Genomic DNA, 18,373 nt, shown 5'->3' with positions numbered 1-18,373 from the left:
ATACAAATCATTCAAAAGGATGTGAGGCAACACACTTCCAAATTGAAGTAGTTGAAGTATCAGTCCAATAGCCATATAATATGCAATTTAATCCATAGTTCCCAGTTTTTATAAGCAAATTTGTAATTTTATTGTTCTTTTTTTTCTTATCACACTTAATTATTCACATACGATGCAGCCAATGTGTTTCGCCCTAACACACGGGCTCCAGGTGCATAAAAAACACATACACATATATATTTACCATTAATAAAACAAAAGGATAAAATACACAAAACCACACAAAATAACAAATATTAATTAAAAGATCCAATCCCAATATAGTGTTTGATACAGCAGATAGAGACTACAGGGATCACACAGGCCAAATAGCATTAAGGTTATTCAATTAGGCAGTTTGCATTGACAGCCTATTTAACAGAGGACATATAGAATGGTCATGTTCAAAAGCAAGCAACATACTGAATCGTATAAGATTTGAGAAAGCCTACCATAGTAAAACATTAGGGCATTAACACAAAACATGTTAGTTTAAACACGAAATTGAAAAGTAGGTAAGTACTGGTGTAAAAAGGAGGGTGAGCATAGTGGCATTTCCAATGCTAAAACTTAGTCAATTAAGGTCAAATTGAAGGGCCAACACCTCAATGAGTATCACCACCTATACAGTAAAGATCTCATACTAAGTCATAAGGTGTTCACCAATAATGCTTACCACCACAACTTTTGTATCAACAAGCATTGGCATAGCCAATAGGTCTCGCCTTTGGGACCTTTATAAGTATTTAGTTATGCAGCACAATATCATTGGTACAACAGCATCAACTGTTGCATGGCTAAACACTTATAAGGTCCCAAAGGCGAGACCTATTGGCTTTGCCAATGCTTGTTTTGTTATGGGGGGCATAAATAACAGGAGGGTGAAGGTCAGTCAGTTAGTGAGAGTGAGTGAGAGAGTCAGTCAGTGAAAGAGAGTCAGTCAGTGAGAGAGTCAGTTAGTGAGAGTGAGAGAGTCAGTCAGTGAGAGAGTGAGAGTCAGTCAGTGAGAATCAGTGAGAGAGTGAGAGTCAGTCAGTCAGTGAGAGAGTGAGAGTCAGTGAGAGAGAGAGTCAGTGAGAGAGTGAGAGAGTCAGTCAGTGAGAGTGAGAGAGTCAGTCAGTCAGTGAGAGTGAGAGAGTCAGTCAGTCAGTGAGAGTGAGTCAGTCAGTGAGAGTGAGAGTCAGTCAGTGAGAGTGAATGAGAGTGAGAGAGTGAGTCTGTTAGTCAGTGAGTGAAAGAGAGTGAGTCAGTGGGATAGTCAGTCAGCGAGAGTGAGTCAGTCTTTTAGCGAGAGTCAGTCTTTTAGCGAGAGTCAGTCTTTTAGCGAGAGTCAGTGAGTCTTTTAGCGAGAGTCAGTCAATCAGTGAGAGAGGGTCCGTCAGTGAGAGAGAGTCAGTGAGAGATAGTCAGTAAATGAGAGAGAGCCAGTCAGTCAGTGAGAGTCAATCAGTGAGAGAGAGTCAATCAGTCAGTGAGAGTGAGTCAGTCAGTGAGAGAGAGTGGGAGAGTCAGTCAGTGAGAGAGTGAGAGAGAGAGTATGTCAGTGAGAATCTGTCAGTGAGAGTGAGTCAGTCAGAGTGAGTGAGTCAGTCAGTCAGTGAGAGAGAGTGGGAGAGTCAGTCAGTGAGAGAGCGTGGGAGAGCCAGTCAGTGAGAGAGAGTGGGAGAGTCTGTCAGTGAGAGTGAGTGAGTCAGTCAGAGTGAGTGAGTCAGTCAGTCAGTGAGAGAGAGTGGGAGAGTCAGTCAGTGAGAGAGCGTGGGATAGCCAGTCAGTGAGAGAGAGAGTGGGAGAGTCTGTCAGTGAGAGTGAGTGAGTCAGTCAGAGTGAGTGAGTCAGTCAGTGAGAGAGAGTGGGAGAGTCAGTCAGTGAGAGAGAGTGGGAGAGTCAGTCAGTGAGAGAGAGTGGGAGAGTCAGTCAGTGAGAGAGAGTGGGAGAGTCAGTCAGTGAGAGAGAGTGGGAGAGTCTGTCAGTGAGAGTGTCAGTGAGAGTGAGTGAGTCAGTCAGAGTGATTGAGTCAGTCAGTGAGAGAGAGTGGGAGAGTCAGTCAGTGAGAGAGAGTGGGAGAGTCAGACAGTGAGAGAGAGTCTGTCAGTCAGTGAGAGTCTGTGAGTCAGTGAGAGTCTGTCAGTCAGTGAGAGTCCGTCAGTCAGTGAGAGTCCGTCAGTCAGTGAGAGTCAGTCAGTGGGAGTATGTCAGTGAGAGTGAGTCAGTCAGTCAGTGAGAGAGCGGGAGAGTCAGTCAGTGAGAGTGAGTCAGTCAGTGAGAGTGAGTCAGTCAGTGAGAGTGAGTCAGTCAGTGAGAGAGAGAGAGCGAGAGAGTCAGTGAGAGTGAGTCAGTGAGTGAGAGTGAGTCAGTCAGTCAGTGAGTGAGAGTGAGTCAGTCAGTCAGTGAGAGTGAGTGAGTCAGTCAGTGAGAGAGATTCTGTCAGTCAGTGAGAGAGTCCGTCAGTCAGTGAAAGGGAGAGAGTCAGTCAGTGAGAGAGAGTGGGAGAGTCAGTCAGTGAGAGAGCGTGGGAGAGCCAGTCAGTGAGAGAGAGTGGGAGAGTCTGTCAGTGAGAGTGAGTGAGTCAGTCAGAGTGAGTGAGTCAGTCAGTCAGTGAGAGAGAGTGGGAGAGTCAGTCAGTGAGAGAGCGTGGGATAGCCAGTCAGTGAGAGAGAGAGTGGGAGAGTCTGTCAGTGAGAGTGAGTGAGTCAGTCAGAGTGAGTCAGTCAGTCAGTGAGAGAGAGTGGGAGAGTCAGTCAGTGAGAGAGAGTGGGAGAGTCAGTCAGTGAGAGAGAGTGGGAGAGTCAGTCAGTGAGAGAGAGTGGGAGAGTCTGTCAGTGAGAGTGTCAGTGAGAGTGAGTTAGTCAGTCAGAGTGATTGAGTCAGTCAGTGAGAGAGAGTGGGAGAGTCAGTCAGTGAGAGAGAGTGGGAGAGTCAGACAGTGAGAGAGAGTCTGTCAGTCAGTGAGTCAGTCAGTCAGTGAGAGAGATTCTGTCAGTCAGTGAGAGTCCGTCAGTCAGTGAGAGTGAGTCAGTCAGTGAGAGAGAGTGGGTGAGTCTGTCAGTGAGAGTGTCAGTCAGTGAGTGAGTCTGTGAGAGAGAGTCTGTCAGTCAGTGAGGGTGAGTGAGTCAGTCAGTCAGTGAGCGAGCGAGAGTGGGAGAGTCTGTCAGTGAAAGTGAGTCAGTCAGTGAGAGTCTGTCAGTGAGAGTGAGTCTGTCAGTGAGAGTGAGTGAGTCAATCAGTAAGTGAGAGAGTGGGAGAGTCAGTGAGAGAGTGTCAGTGAGAGTGAGTCAGTCAGTGAGAGTCAGTCAGTCAGTGAGAGTCAGTCAGTCAGTGAGAGTGAGTGAGTGAGTCAGTCAGTCAGTGAGAGAGTCAGTCAGTGAGAGAGTGAGAGTCCGTCAGTGAGAGTGAGTCAGTGAGAGTGAGTCAGTGACATTGAGTCAGTCAGTCAGTGAGACTGAGTGAGTCAGTCAGTGAGAGTGAGTCAGTAAGTGAGTGAGAGAGTGGGAGAGTCAGTCAGTGAGTGAGAGAGTGGGAGAGTCAGTAAGTGAGTGGGAGAGTCAGTCAGTGAGTGAGAGAGTGGGAGAGTCAGTGAGTGAGTGGGAGAGTCAGTCTGTGAGTGAGAGTGAGTGGGAGAGTGTCAGTGAGAGTCTATAAGTGAGTGACAGTGAGAGTGAGTAAGTGAGTTAGTCAGTCAGTGAGAGAGAGTTTTGAGAGTCAGGTATTGAGAGAGTGGTAGAGTCTGTCAGTGCGAGTGAGTCAGTGAGAGTGAGTCAGAGCGAGTCTGTCAGTGAGAGTGTATCAGTGAGAGTCTGTCAGTGAGAGTGAGTCAGTCAGTCATTGAGAGAGAGTGGGAGAGTCGGTTAGTGAGAGAGTGGGACAGACAGTCAGTGAGAGTCTATAAGCGAGAGTCTGACAGTGAGAGTGAGTCAGTCAGTGAGAGTGAGTCAGTGAGAGTCTGTCAGTGAGACTGAGTGAGTCAGTCTGTTAGTGAGAGTGAGTCCGTGAGTGTCGGTGAGAGAGAGTGAGTGAGAGAGTGGGAGAGTCTGTCAGTGAGAGTGAGAGTCAGTGTGAAAGTCAGTGAGAGTAAGAGTCAGTGTGAGTGAGAGTCAGTGTGAGTGAGAGTCAGTGTGAGTGAGAGTGAGTGAGAGTGAGTGAGTGTCAGTGAGAGTGTCAGTGTGAGTGTCAGTGTGAGTCTGTGAGAGTGTCAGTGAGTGTGATAGTCGGTGAGAGTGAGTCAGCCATTAATGCAAGGCATTTGCAGTTAGGGTGAGTACTCCAAAGCTCAACTTTCACTGTGACAATGGTTCGAATATAAAACCTGTACATGTTTGCAGAGTTTAAATATTTGTGGCTATTCCTAATGCTCTGAGGATACTACATTATTATATGCAAATAAATACATGCAGAACAAATAAAAGAAACAATTATAGTGAAGACTTGAATCTGCATGTTCTGAAAACCTGTAATTTCCCATCTTTCAAAACAGCACAAGCAGCAGCTGTTTTAAAGCACTCGTACTTGTGCTAGTCATTGCTAATTTATATGAATCGATTTCATTTTAGAGTCATTTAATTAAGATAGAGAGACAGCACATCGAGTAAGGATTACAACGCCCCTGAGAAAACACGTTAAACTCTTATCTTATCAAGCCCGGGAGTGGTGCGTGCGTGCACACGCATGCGCGCAGTCTTCACTTTTTCAAGCACTGCACTCATGCTTGTGGCGTGCCGCTGCGCGCTCCCGCAAGGTGGATGCCGCCACAAGCACGAGTGCAGTGCTTGAAAAAGTGAAGAACGACGGCTAAAGGCACTCCTATGCAGCGCATGCGCGCTGCATAGGCGAGACCTGAAAATCCAATTACTCATACAAAGCAAACTAAGCAACTAGCACGTCCTTCACAATTTGTTGCGTGCTTCCATATGTCCTCCAACAGTTAGTAACCAAACAGACTACATTCAGAGCTGGTCTTGAGATTCAGTAATACTCGCTTCCATGTACACTAAAAGCAACCATTTCACCATATTCTCCCCTAAATTCAGGCCATCAGAGAGATTTTTGTGAAATTTAAGTCCAATAGTGAGATTTGCGACCAACCACTATATCACCCTATGTGAATATTACACAAATCTCATGTCCACATTTCAGGGACTAAGAAAATGTATGTAGAGGAATACCTGTCTACGATCTACTTATACGTTTTCAGTAATTATTAGTAATTTGAAGAGTAATGTATGTTCAATTTCGACCAAAGGCTCTGCGCGTCTGTTCAAGGACCATGGTCAGATGGGCAAGAGTACTTTGAGAATATCAGAAGACGAAGAGAAAAACCCCAAAAAAGAGCTACCTCTCCTTGTACTTCACGGTATACTTTCATCAAAATTTGGCAGTACACACATAAAATCATCCAGTTTGCATCCTCCAACATCTAGACCTCAGCAGAAATACCGCATATGGCACATAAACAAGCAGAGAAGGAACCATGCCTGTTCCGTAAAGCCGGAGTGAATCCCTCACACCCCAGATTGTAAAATAAATGGCTGTGTTTGCACGCATTACCATGTTAGAGCAAGGTCTGTTGACTTTGCCAGCGCTCGTCTTGTTTAGGATATATGCCCTCTGCGCTAGCAGTAGCCAGACTTCAATGACATGGGTGTACAAGTGTAAACACCAATAATATATATATATATATATATATATATATATACATACATACACACACACACACTTAAAAAACCCAAGATTACAGCGACGTTACAGTTAGGTTCTAAATTTACTCACACAAAACCATAGAAATTCAGCAGTTTAAGTTAGAGTTATTTCAAGTAACTATGACTCATGCCATAAGGTAACTACAATTTTCTCTGGAAAAATGTAAATGAAAATAATACATTGATATAATCAATGATTGTATGAAAGATGTCATGAGTGCTGTAATATCTGGGGTAATTAGCAATGCATAATGTATGGTGAGAGTTATAGTTACCTTAGGGCGCGAGTTATAGTTACTTGAAATAACTAACTATAACTGCATATTTGCATGCAGAGAAACAGATGAAAACTCAGCTTTCTGCAAGCAGAAGCTGTTAACAGCTCCTGCTTGCAGAAAGCGGAGTTATGTTTGCTTTTGCTTGGTGGAAGCTGTCAGCTACCACAAGCAAAAGCAAACAGCTACCTCCTGAGGGAAGGAACCTCGGGAGGTAGCAGGAGCCGGTCCTGGGGGGCTGCAGTCCACAGGGCCATCTATGGCCTCCAGGGAAGCAGTGAGGCCCCCCCTGCAGCATTTGTTTTAGCACAAGGGAGGTGGTGGTCCCCGGGGGTCCGCGATAGACCCCCTTCATTATTTGATTATAGCCCGGGAGGTGGTGGTCTCCGGGGCGCACGGGCCGTTCGCCCCTATACACTTTAATGATTTCCCCAGGGAACTGATGGTCCTAGGGGCTGTCGGGTGGTGCGGGTCCCCCTGCATTATTTTATCATTCGTTCCGGGGAGGCGGAGGTCACCAGGGCTGTGGGGTGGCTGCGTTGGTCCCCACATTTATTCAAGCAGTGCCCCGGGGAGGTGGCAGTCCCTGGGGCTGTGTGGGGGCTACTGCTCCCCGCATTTACATACTTTCATTGCCCAGGAGAGGTAGCAGTCCCTGGAGCTGTATGGGCCCCCTGCATAACTTTACATGTATTGACCTGGGGAGGTGGCAGTCCCCAGGGCTGCGTGGGGCCATGTGGCCACCCACACATTACTTTACATTAATTGCCCTGGGGAGGTGGTGATCCCTAGGGCACATGGGGAGTGCACGCCCCCCTGCAATACCATGATTGTCCGGAGGAGGTGGCGGTCCCCCAGGCTGCGGGGGGCTAAGTGGGTCCTATGCCTTCTTTGCTCTTTATCCCCAGGAAGATGGTGGTCATGGGGCTGCGGGACGGGGCTGAACAGGACCCTAGCATGTATATAAACATTGCCCCGGGGAGGGGGTGGTCCTCAGGGCACAGGGTTGCCCCCGCATATATAAGGAGCTGGGCCCCGGGCAGGGGACTGTCTCCATGGCTTTTATTAAGCCTAGGAGGGGGGGCCTTCTTTTTTCAATTGTGCTTGGATCTGCGGATCCACCCATGAATTCATGGCAAAACTGAAACAAAATATTTTTAACCCCCGGCGGAGTCACTGTGCGACCCCCTTCTACCTGATCTGGGAGGTCAGGATATTCCTCCTCTGCCTCCTTTTGTTGTTTTTATTTTTTGTAGGACTCAGCTTTAAGCCGAGTCTCAAGTTGGTAGCCAACACTTCCTAGTTGAAATGTTGGCAGTCAATCAAATTTCAATACAAGGACCGCGGATCCACGTCCCTAGCTATTAATGTATATTTTTAAATCTTAAATATCTATAAAAACTACTGAATGGATTTACACCAAAATACAAAAAGCACTGTATTTAGACACTTATTTACCCATGTCTTCTTCCATTCATTTTTAGCTATACATATATTACAAATATTTTTTTTTCAGAAAGACACATATGTCATCAGTGATGTAATATCTGACGTCATCAGCAGAGGATTGCGGTCGCGTGAGTTATAGTTGCCTGCACTAACTATAACGGGGGAATTTCAATGGTTTTTCACGAGTGAAATGTCCAGCTAACTATAACGTGTGTGAAACCTATGTTTTTTTCAGTGAATTTGTACGGTTTTTTAAATGCTAAGTTATGTATTTTATTTATTTTTTTAAGGTTTTTCACCGTGCGCGTACCGTATGCGCACCGTACGCACGCTGTGGGCGCACGGTGCGCTTTGCGCACCGCGCGCCCACGTTACGCAGTTCGCTGAATTTTTCCGTTTCTACCGTACGCGCACGCTACGTGTACGCCGTGATTTTTCGCAAAAAAATTAAGGGAAATTTTGGCCCTTGGGGGTCCTTCTGGGACCCCCTGACAAAGGCTAGGGGGTCAGGAACTGTCCACCCTGCCCCCTTTTCACGTTCTCCACCTTTGTTTTTCACCCCCTCAGACTGCGAGAGACAAAATGGCGGCCGACACTTCCTGGTTTCGACCGATTCGAATGTTTACTAAGATCTAACAACCAATCAGAATCGCGCTAGCGCACGGCAACGTGCGCGTACGGTAAGTTTTACCGTACGCGCACGGTGCGGGCTTATAGATATATATATGCTTTTAAATGCTATTTTCTCAGGAAATACTGAACAGATTTACACCAGACCTGCAAAAGGCACATCCCTGACCTGAGGACTACCTCTCTGCCAAATTTCAAGTAATTCTGTTCAGCCGTTCGGGCTGTAGCTTGGACTAAAGGTCCTATGGAAAAATGCATGGGGAAAACGCATTTTGGGACCCCCCCTTTTTCTCAGCCCCTGCTTGACGAATCCCCCCGAGACTTTCAGGGAAGGAGCGGAGCGGAGCGCCCCACCTATTTTGAAAATTTCGCGAGGATTCGTCAATCGGCGCCAAAGTTATTCCAAATAGAATGTTGTGGATTTCCTATGGAAACACGATCCTAACTATAACTATCTACTGGCGACCGCCAGTAGATAATATACACATACATATATATATATATATATATATAAGTCAAAATATGCATTTCCTATGGAAACATGGTCCTAGCTATATATCTATCTATATCTATATAGATATAGATATAGATAGATACATAGTTATATATATAGATATATAGCTAGGACCATGTTTCCATAGGAAATGCATTTTTTGACTTTACTATATCTTTGGCGCCAGTTGCCGAATCTTCACGAAATGTTTAAAAAACAGTGCGCCGGTAATTCTAGTTGAGCATGGAAAGTTTTAGGACAATCTATCATGCGGGGTGAAGAAAAAGGGGTGTTAAAAAAGTGCATTTCCCATGTTAAATCCCATAGGGGCTTTGAACAGAACTACAGCCCAAAACCGCTGGAAGGAATTACACCAAATTTTGCAGAAAGCTAGACATTGGTCCAGAAAGCGTGTTTTTTTGATTAGGTGCAAATCTGTTCCGTAGTCTTAGAGATATTCAAGATGTAAGAAATTAGGGGGAATCAAAATTTTTATATTTGCGATTCGAAGCTTTCGCGAATAATGACAAGCTCGTGCATAGATCTGCAGAACTCTGATTGGCTGCAAACACTTCAACCAGGAAGTGTTGGCAGTCATCTTCCAAAAAACACAAATGCAGACAAAGAAGAAAAGGGGGCATGGTTAGAATACCCTGACCCTCTAGCTCTGGTGCTGGGGTCCCAGAGGGCCCCCTCTCCTCCGGGCAAAAAGCCTTTTTTTTCGAATCCACAGCAGGTTTTGTGAAATATTTGCTAATATCGCAGTGAATTGAAAAAAAAAACCAAGCATGGTCTGCCGCAATTGCTTTTAATAATGCACTGGGGGGGCCAGGTCCAGTGTGTAGTTAAATAAATAAGGAGGGAGACAAATAGGGCCCCCCTCCTAGGGATTATTTATGCCCCGGAGACCACCACCTCTGGTTTATATTAATGCAGGACGGCTGTGTTGATCCCCCGGGGAACCACTACCTTCCCTGGGCTTCAAATAAAATAAATAGGGGTGCCACGCAGAACCCCATAAGCCCCAGGAGCCACACCTCTCCATGGCCATTAATGGCCATGGGGTCAGCCACCCCCCAGGGCCGGCTCCTGGTGTGCCCCCAGGTGCCCATCCCCGGGACATAGCTGTGACAGCTCCCGCCAAGCAAAGGCAAACACTCCGCTTCAAGCAAGCGGGAGCTGTCAAACTGCTCCGCCTTGCTGGAAGTGGAGGTTTCATCGCTTTCCCCGCTGCAGACATGTGGGCAAGGAAAGAGATGAAAGTATTGCTCTTGCATGCAGGGAGCCGCATTTCCAGTAGCTCCCTGCGTAGGAATGGTGAATCGGCTGGGACCGCGAGGGGATCAAGGCTCCCCCATTGGTCCCATAGCACACTGGGTGCCCTGGGGATGGGGTGCCTGGGGTGAAATAAGACCGGGGAAAGGGGCCCCCGCTGCCCCATTAAATGTCAGCCGAGCACAGGGTAATGGGGTCCCCGGGGCCAAAATCGTGCTGGGAGGGGGTCTCTCAGGCCACCTCCCCATTAAGTAATGACGGCCAGGGAAGAATGGGGTCCCAGGGGTCATTCTGGCCCTGATTCCTCATTTCACAAAAAATAAACATCAACAGGAAGCACTCACACATATAAACATAGCAGGTGCCCCTGTTGAAGCTCCACTTTGGTAAAGAACATATGATCCTAGCTCCTTGGCTTGGTGAATGCAAAGCAAGTGTGTTTTCTCGCAATTCCATATTGAAAAATGATCTGGAATCCTTTGTGAAGGTGACTAAATTATTGATCTATTGGAGCACAATCTGTATGTGACTGTGAGAAGTGGGTTCTTTCTTGTCTTCTCTTGGTGAGAGCAGAGTCCATGGTTTTTCCTTTAAATTGCTAGGAGTATGCAAATGTAGAAATCCCTTTTATGCTTGCCCTTTTGGCCCTGCCCACCTTAGTAATTTCCAAAGGTCTTCCTGCCTTTTCCCAAGATGATGGACAACTTAACAAGCAGATTTTGGTGAGGAGTTCTTGACGCCGAGTAATATGTGGGCATCTCTACTAAGCAGAGAAGCATTTATTCATATAGTTAAGAGGAAGGGTCCTTGCTTGGAGGAGATTTACCTCTTTATAGTCTTGTTGTCTTCACTATAGGTGGATTGATGTTATCACATATTTCTGGATAAAGGAACCATCAGATTGCTAAACACACACAAGGTCACTGGTGACATTTCCACTTGCTTCATTAAGCAGCTGTAGAGTAGAATATGTACTGGGCATTTACCTAAAGAGATAGCACCAGTAGAAAGAACTCCACTTTGGTAGCTATTTTGTGCAAAACTGTGGATTCTTGTTGGATAAAAGGTGAGATGCGGTCCCTTTGTGGCTGAGTCACTCACACAGCTACTGACACACCCACACAGACACTTAGACACCATCTCATACACTCTGACTTTAACTGCCAGTGTATGTATGAGTGCCAGACACTCAGGCACCCACTCACAGACTCAAGCACCCACTCACAGACCCAAACAGCCACTTACACAGCCCCTCGGACCTATACTCATGCACCCACTCACTGACCCTCACACCCACTCACAGACCCTCACACCCAGACCAAATCTGAGACTCACAGACTAATGCGCCCACTCACAGACCCACTGAGACACTCATGCACAAACTCACTCTCAAAGTTTGTAGGTTACAGTTAGGAAATAAGATTTGAAAAACCTTAGAAATTCACTCAAAAATAGGCTACTGGGACGTTATAGTTAGGAAACAACATTAAAAAAAACTAAAAATTCACTGAAAAAAACAAAGGTTATAGAGACATTATAGTTAGGCTAAGATTTCAATAATACAAAACCAGTCAATTTCAGAAACTATAGTTACCTGAGCTAACTATAACTTACACTTGCACAATGCACTGATTATGACCTCACATATTACATCACTCATGACATGGTCAGTGAAATCATTGATGATATCATCCACAGACCCACTCACATCCCTATACAACCTCTCATACACCTGCTCATACACCAACTCACATACCCATTCACAGACCCATACTAATACTCGCACACCCACTCTCTCATCCATACAGCCACTCACTCATTCTGCCACTCATACAAACACTCACTCACCCATACAGCTGCTAAAACACCCACCTATTCAACCACACTGCCAATCACTCACCCAAACAGCCTCTTAACACAGCCATTCACTCACCCATACAACTACTCAAATACCCACTCACAGACCTACTCAACCACTTAGGTAGTTATAGTTAGGTCTGCTTTTCCATAGGCAGAGCGTTTTTTGGTTTGCTAATGACTTTGGCCCCGTTTGATGAATCTTCACAAAACTTTCTAAAAAAAACGTTCATTTGCCTCAGCTTCTTCCTGTAAAGTTTCGGGGGGATCCATCAAGCGGGGCCTGAGAAAATGGGGGGAAATACAAAACACAAAATCCACATGCATTTTCTATAGACTTCTTTAGACAAGGCTACAGCAAAAACTGCTAAACTGAATTACACTAATTTCGGCAGGAAGTTAGATCTTGGACTGCAGATTGTGCTTTTTGTGATTTGGTGTAACTTTTTTAAAGTTTTTGAGAAATTAAGAGTAAAAAATAATGTTATATTTTGGCAGTTGAGCTCGCAAGAGTCTCTGAAACTCTCACAGGAGCACCAATTTGAAAATTGAGCATTCTGATTGGTCCAGGGAGCTTTATTTACCATGGGCCATCTCGCTCATGCAGGAGTCAGACTCCCAAGAGAGAGTTAACATGAGAACAATGTTGCTGAGAACATGGGAAGAAATGTGCAGACAGACATTAAAGGTCTAGGGGGCATAATCCCCTGTCCTGAAGCTCTTAAAAAAATATATATATGGCAGGGCCGGACTGGCTGTCACGCGCATCTGGCATTTTCCCGGTGGCCTGGAAGGGTGGGGGCTGGTTTTGGAGAAATGGGGGGCAGTTTTGTTACTGTGGGCCAGTTTTACAGCAGTGCTGCAATATCAGCCCCTATTAACAAAAGCAGCAATGCTGGGGGCCGGTTTAGTGAAGAAGCAGTGCTTCACACTAGCACCACCCCTTTCGGGGCCAGTCCGATTGAATTGCCAGGCCTGCTTTGTGTTCTCAGTCTGCCCTGATTTATGGGTGCAGGATAGAGTAACCTTGATCACCTAGACCCCATGAGGGGCCAGAGGAATCCCCTGAGACCAAAAAAGAAAAGGAAAAACAAAAATTGCTGCAATCCCGCAAGACTCGCAGGATCAGAAAAAAACATGGGGGCAGGATCGCATTTATTCATTATAAGCCATGGGGAGCCTACCCCTGGGGCTGTGTGTATAAATGGGAGGGGGCCTGTGTGGTTCCTTTCCCTTAGCCTCCAGAGGCCCCAGCGATCCCACCTCGGGAGCCAAAACAATTTGCATGGGAAGGAGGGAAGTGCAGCTCCCTCCCTAAGCTGTTAAAGGACCCGGGGGGAGCTGCCCCGGGAACCATAATTTAACCTAAAGGGGATGGGGTTGCTTGGCTGCCCTCTCTCTGAGCTTGAAAAGGCCCCAGGAGCCCACCCCGGGCCAATTCCTTTAAGGTAAGGTGGCCACCCGGCCCGCCTCCTTGAGCCATAAATGGCCCTGGGGACCTCATCCCCCAGGGCAGGCTCACAGTCTAGATCCTGGGGTCCCACCCCCGGGAAATTGTGGTTTACCTGAACGTAGGAGCGTGGGCAGGGAAACTTTTGTTTGCATTTTTGAATTCCCATCTTGTGGGAGCAAACACCAAGTCTGCCGCCAGCTGGTGGGAGCATCAAAAATGCTACCGCCCGCTGGAAGTGGACTTTAGATCAGTATTCCTGCCTGCAGTGATGCGGGCAGGAAAACAGATTTAAATATTGCTCCCACCTACAGGATGCAGCCTTATTACTACTCCCTGCGGGCAGTAGCAATGAAGGCTCACACCGGCTTCCAGGGAGCTGGCTCGGGCCATGGGGGCTACACTTGCTGCCCCCAACGGGAGTGCCAAGGGCACCCACCTTTTATTCTGCAGGGCCCCGGGGATGGGCCCAGAAAGGGGGGCCAGGTGGCCCCCTCCCCCTAATATTAACACCGGGTCTCATGGGATGGGGTCCCCGGGCTGAAATCAGCCGAGGGAGGGGGGCCATGTGGTCCCCAACATTAACGCTGGGTCCTGGTATTTGAGGTCCCTGTGGCCGAAATCTGCCCAGGAAGGGGGGCTGTGTGTCACCTCTCCCCTAATATTAACACAGGGCCCAGAGGGATGGGGTGACGGGGCTGAACGTGCACCTTTTCTCCTTTAAAATCGTAACCGGCCCCGGGAGATGGGGCCCCGGGGCTAAAATCGCTGGGGGGGCACATTCTTCCTCCCCCTTCACTATAGTGGCTGGCCCCAGGGTATGGGGGCTCTGGGGACAAAATCGGACCATGGAGGAGTCCCCTCCCCCTCCTAAATGGTGCCAGGCCCCAGGGGATGTGGTCCCCACGGCTGAAATCGGCCTGGGGGGGGGGGGGAAGGGGGGAGGGGGGGGGGAGAAATGCTGCCAGGGGATGGAGTCCCTAAGGCCAAATTCAGCCCGGGAGGGGGCTGCTTGCCCCCTTCTCCTGATAACTGTGCCAGGCCCCAGGGATGGGGTTCCCGCTGCCATAATTAGCCCAGGGAGGGGGGCTGTGTGCCCCTCCCCCAAACAAGCACGCTAGGCCCTGTGGGAAATTCCATAGGTAAAGCAAGTTTGTATTATTTGCAACACTGACCCTGTGCTATACACATCATGCAAAAAAAAAAAAAACAGTTGATGGACAGAATGCAGAACAATGTCATACATTCACCCCAGTACAGAGATCTGGGCCTAAATCCATCGTTTTTTTGCTCACCATGCCATTCCAGTTTGAACCCAGCCATATGCAAATCAGTCTTGACCCTGTGCCTCATGGGAACAGTCCAGCCCGAACTGCCAAGCCAGGTCCTCCCTGGACTGGAAACAAGAATCCTAGGACCGGTTTCGGGGTTTCACCCCTCTTCAGCCAGGATAGCATGATTCCAGTGGCATGGAGAGAACGGACCCACGTCTGGGCATATCCGTCCCACTCGGGGTGACAAATGCAAAAAAAAAAACCAGTTGATGAACAGAATGCAGAACAATGTCATACATTCACCCCAGTACAGAGATCTGGGCCTAAATACATCGTTTTTTTTGCTCACCATCCCATTCCAGTTTGAACCTAGCCATATGCAAATCAGTCTTGACCCTGTGCCTTATGGGAACAGTCCAGCCCAAACTGCCAAGCCAGGTCCTCCCTGGACTGGAAACAAGCATCCTAGGACCCCTTTCGGGGTTATATGGCTGGGTCCAAACTGGGGAGGCGTAGTGGGCAAAAGAACGATGGATTTAACCCAGACCTTTTGACTGGGGGAGAATGTTTGCATTGTCAGCATTCCGTCCATCATTTGTTTGCTGATATACATCATGGGCAGCCAAGTTCATGTTGACTATGAACCACAAATAAAATGGTAACCTATAGTGCATACAGTGTTCAATCTGTATACAACTGTTCGAGGAAAAACAAGGTCCTCCAGACACTCAAGCCCGGTTATTTAACTAATGCAATACTACGGATAGTCTTTACCTGTACCAAACCTCACTGAACCTTCATTGAGAAATGAAGTGGATATAAGTAGAAAGGTAGTGACTGTTGACACTGTTTACTCCATGAAGAGAATTTACTCTGTACCACGCTGTTTTCAGACAGTGAAACTCTCATGAGAAATACACCAAAGAGTAGCACCCCTGAAACACAAAAAGGTAAGAGAAACCCCGTTGAGAGCCTGGCTCAACAGAATCCTCAGTCAACCTTCTCTAACTCAGAAAAGAACGCAGGCACTACAAAACAAATATCCTCAAAGAGAAAACCACCTTTTTCCAGAATGCCCTCGAGAAAGCCAAAAAACTCCCCAAAGAGCTCTTCAACATTATCCGAAATCAAACCTGCCATAGAAAATTCCCCTGTCTGAAAAAACTACAATGTGACAACCTGGCCAAATTCTTCAATGAGAAAATAACCAAAATCGAGCTCCCTTTAGACTATCACCTGTAGAATCCAGCGATTCTTTGCCCAAAACGGAGAAAACCCATCCTATTCCACTCCATGATCCCCAAAACCGACTACTCCCCCTTTAACCGCCAAAATAATCTATTACCCAAGACTCTTCTTCACACCCGAAAGTTAAAGGTCTTCAAACCCCTCAGAGTAAAAGACATCTCCTTGGTGATTGCCAATTCCAAACCCTCCCCCCACTACGCAAATCCACTACCTGCCACCCTGGCTAAAAACCTCAACCTTAGCCCCTCTATGGACCAAGATCATTAACAGCTCCTTGAGCAACTGATGCCAGACTGCCTTAAACAAGGCCAAGTCACCCCCTGTTAAAAAAAATCTGAAGCAGACCAGAACGATCTCAAGAACTTTAGACCCATCACCAACCTTCCATTCTTAGCATTCCCTATGACTTGATCGGGGCTGTCTCGCTTAGGATCTCTTAGTGGCCATTCCTCAGCTTCCGGTTGTAATTCCGACCCAGAATAACTGTTGTACAATTCACTGTTCAAATCAACGAAACACCTGTTGGCTAAAGCATGAATGAGGTTTGAAAAGAAGAGGCAAAGTGGCTGAAAATAAATCATCAAATAAGAGAAAGACAATTTTGTTTTGTGACTCCGTATTGTACTATCATGTGGATTTTGTAGCTTGTGCTTTAAAATTATACTATTCCCTTGAAATGGCAAAGGTCTGAAGTGCTAGAGATCGTACTACCTGCCCCTCTTCTGAAGCAAAACAAGCTCATGTACAAAGGTTGGTACCTGATCCACAGTCTTCTATGTTAAGTAGAAATGTCATGCCGAGACGCTTCTGTCCAATAACTTAAGGTTGCTTACAATACTCAGTATGTAGTATGTAGAATCCTTGCCCTGCTGTAAACTTTTTCTGCATAACCAAACAACTTGTGTGAACCATAATGAACAAAAGTCAACTGACCTGCAGACAGTTAGTCTTTAATACAAACATTTACAATTTGTTCAATGCCTCTACATACCTATGATGCATTGGGAGCACATAAGAATACATTATGTCATAGAACATATCATGAGTGATGTCATATTCAGTGCATGCATGAAAACATGCTCCACGACAAGTTATAGATAGCGCTGCTATCACTGGAGAACTTCTGTGGATTTTTTTGGTTCAAAACGTTTAGGTTTTCAATTATATATGCAACTAACTATAAGGTTAATTTAACCATTTATATATTTTATTTTTTATTTTTTTTGTTTAGAGTGTACTAGAACGGTTCCTTGCTGTGAGCATTCGCTTTGTTCAATAGAAATGCAGTTAGTTGCTCTTTAAGCATGAGCAGGCCTGCCAGCTTTTTTCATCGGCATTAGCATCATGTTACAGTGTGCCATAGACTGATTGGTGGGTCGGAAAAAACGAATGAAGTGAGACAGCTTTTAGGAGCAGTGGTGTTGTCTTCGCGAGCACAGGCTTTCATAACCCACCCCTTAATTATTTAGTTCGGCCAGCTCCAGTAGTCTTTTTTCAAGTGAAGTATAAAAAACGAAACGTGAACAAACTTGAATTCGGAATTTCTGTCAGAAAAACAATATGAACATTCTGCCATTCGTTCGTTTTAAACTGCATCGTCATATCGTATTTAATACGACAGCAAACAAGAAAAGTATTAGGATGTTTCACTGTAGATACTCTGTGCGATAAATAATAAAACTATTTTCAAGCTGTACGGGTTGGCACGAAGTCCATTTCGAATGTGTGGAAGTAGACGGACGGAAACCTAACACAACTTTAATAACATTTCAAGTGTTGTCGCAGTGGAACGGGCCTAGCGTCCTCTCGCCGGAAAAGGACTTCCATGGCAACACAAATAAATACCACCCGCCAGTAACCGTTACTCACGTGCGCTGTTGTCCACCGGTGAGCGCTCTGTCGACGCCATCGACTCGGTTTCGCTCTCAGTGTCCGCTAACCTGTCCTGAAGTAAAGGACAGACGGAGCGGAACAGCTGTGCCAGAGCGCAGGAGCCTCGTGTTTTTGATCCCCTGCCCGCTTTCTGACCCTCCAAAACTGGCACGGGAGACAGCGCATTCTCCTCTCGAGAAGGGAGGGGCTGCCTGGTTTTTGCAGATAGCAAGCACTACGTTCAACGCTGAAGCTGGGCTTGTCTAACTGCCAAGCTCATAGCACCTCTTTATCAGCAGCTCCTTTCCTTCCTTGCCCCCCACGAGCACACACCCTTTCACACTTCTTTTTAAAAACGAGAATTCAGCTTATCACATTCTGACGAATAAGCCCCTTTGTGGAGGAAAGTCTCGTCACTGAACATACTTCCAAATATGTTTTCTGAAAACTTAACTCCTGCGTGCAAGGAAATCTCATAAAAAGTGAGCAGGGAAATCTCATAAAAATGTAATAAATATCTCCACTTTAAACTTACTAAGAAAAACTCTAATTTCCATGCCTCTTCTGATGGATGAATTTATGCCACAGTATTAGAGAAGAGCACAACCCCAACATATGTCTGAAATAATCATTGTCTTACAGCATTTAATGTTCAGTCAATGATGGCAGGTTTGATGAAGTTTTAAAAGTTTTATTTTCTTTTTAAGAGATCAGTCTGTATTTCTTTTTATTCAGATTAGTCAAATAAACCCATTTACAAAAATGTTGAGAACATTTGGTTAGAACACGCATACAGAATAACAGCGTGTTCCATAAAG

At 46.2% G+C, this 18,373-nt stretch overlaps 1 protein-coding gene across 1 annotated transcript in view; it reads right to left on the bottom strand.

Moving 5' to 3' along the window:
• Positions 1–17,819, bottom strand: part of LOC146861172 (glycophorin-C-like) — a 177,813-nt gene extending 159,994 nt beyond the window's left edge. The window contains exon 1 of the mRNA XM_085645259.1: positions 17,553–17,819. Within this exon, the coding sequence (XP_085501385.1) occupies positions 17,553–17,592 (40 nt within the window). The 5' untranslated portion in view covers positions 17,593–17,819. The remainder of the gene's footprint in view (positions 1–17,552) is intronic.
• Between the last annotated feature and the right edge of the window lie 554 nt (positions 17,820–18,373).

Source organism: Triturus cristatus, chromosome 3_1 (genome assembly GCF_964204655.1).
Source record: "Triturus cristatus chromosome 3_1, aTriCri1.1, whole genome shotgun sequence".
In the NCBI taxonomy this organism is placed as follows: Eukaryota; Metazoa; Chordata; class Amphibia; order Caudata; family Salamandridae; genus Triturus; species Triturus cristatus.
This window is presented reverse-complemented; position numbering and strand designations above follow the sequence as displayed.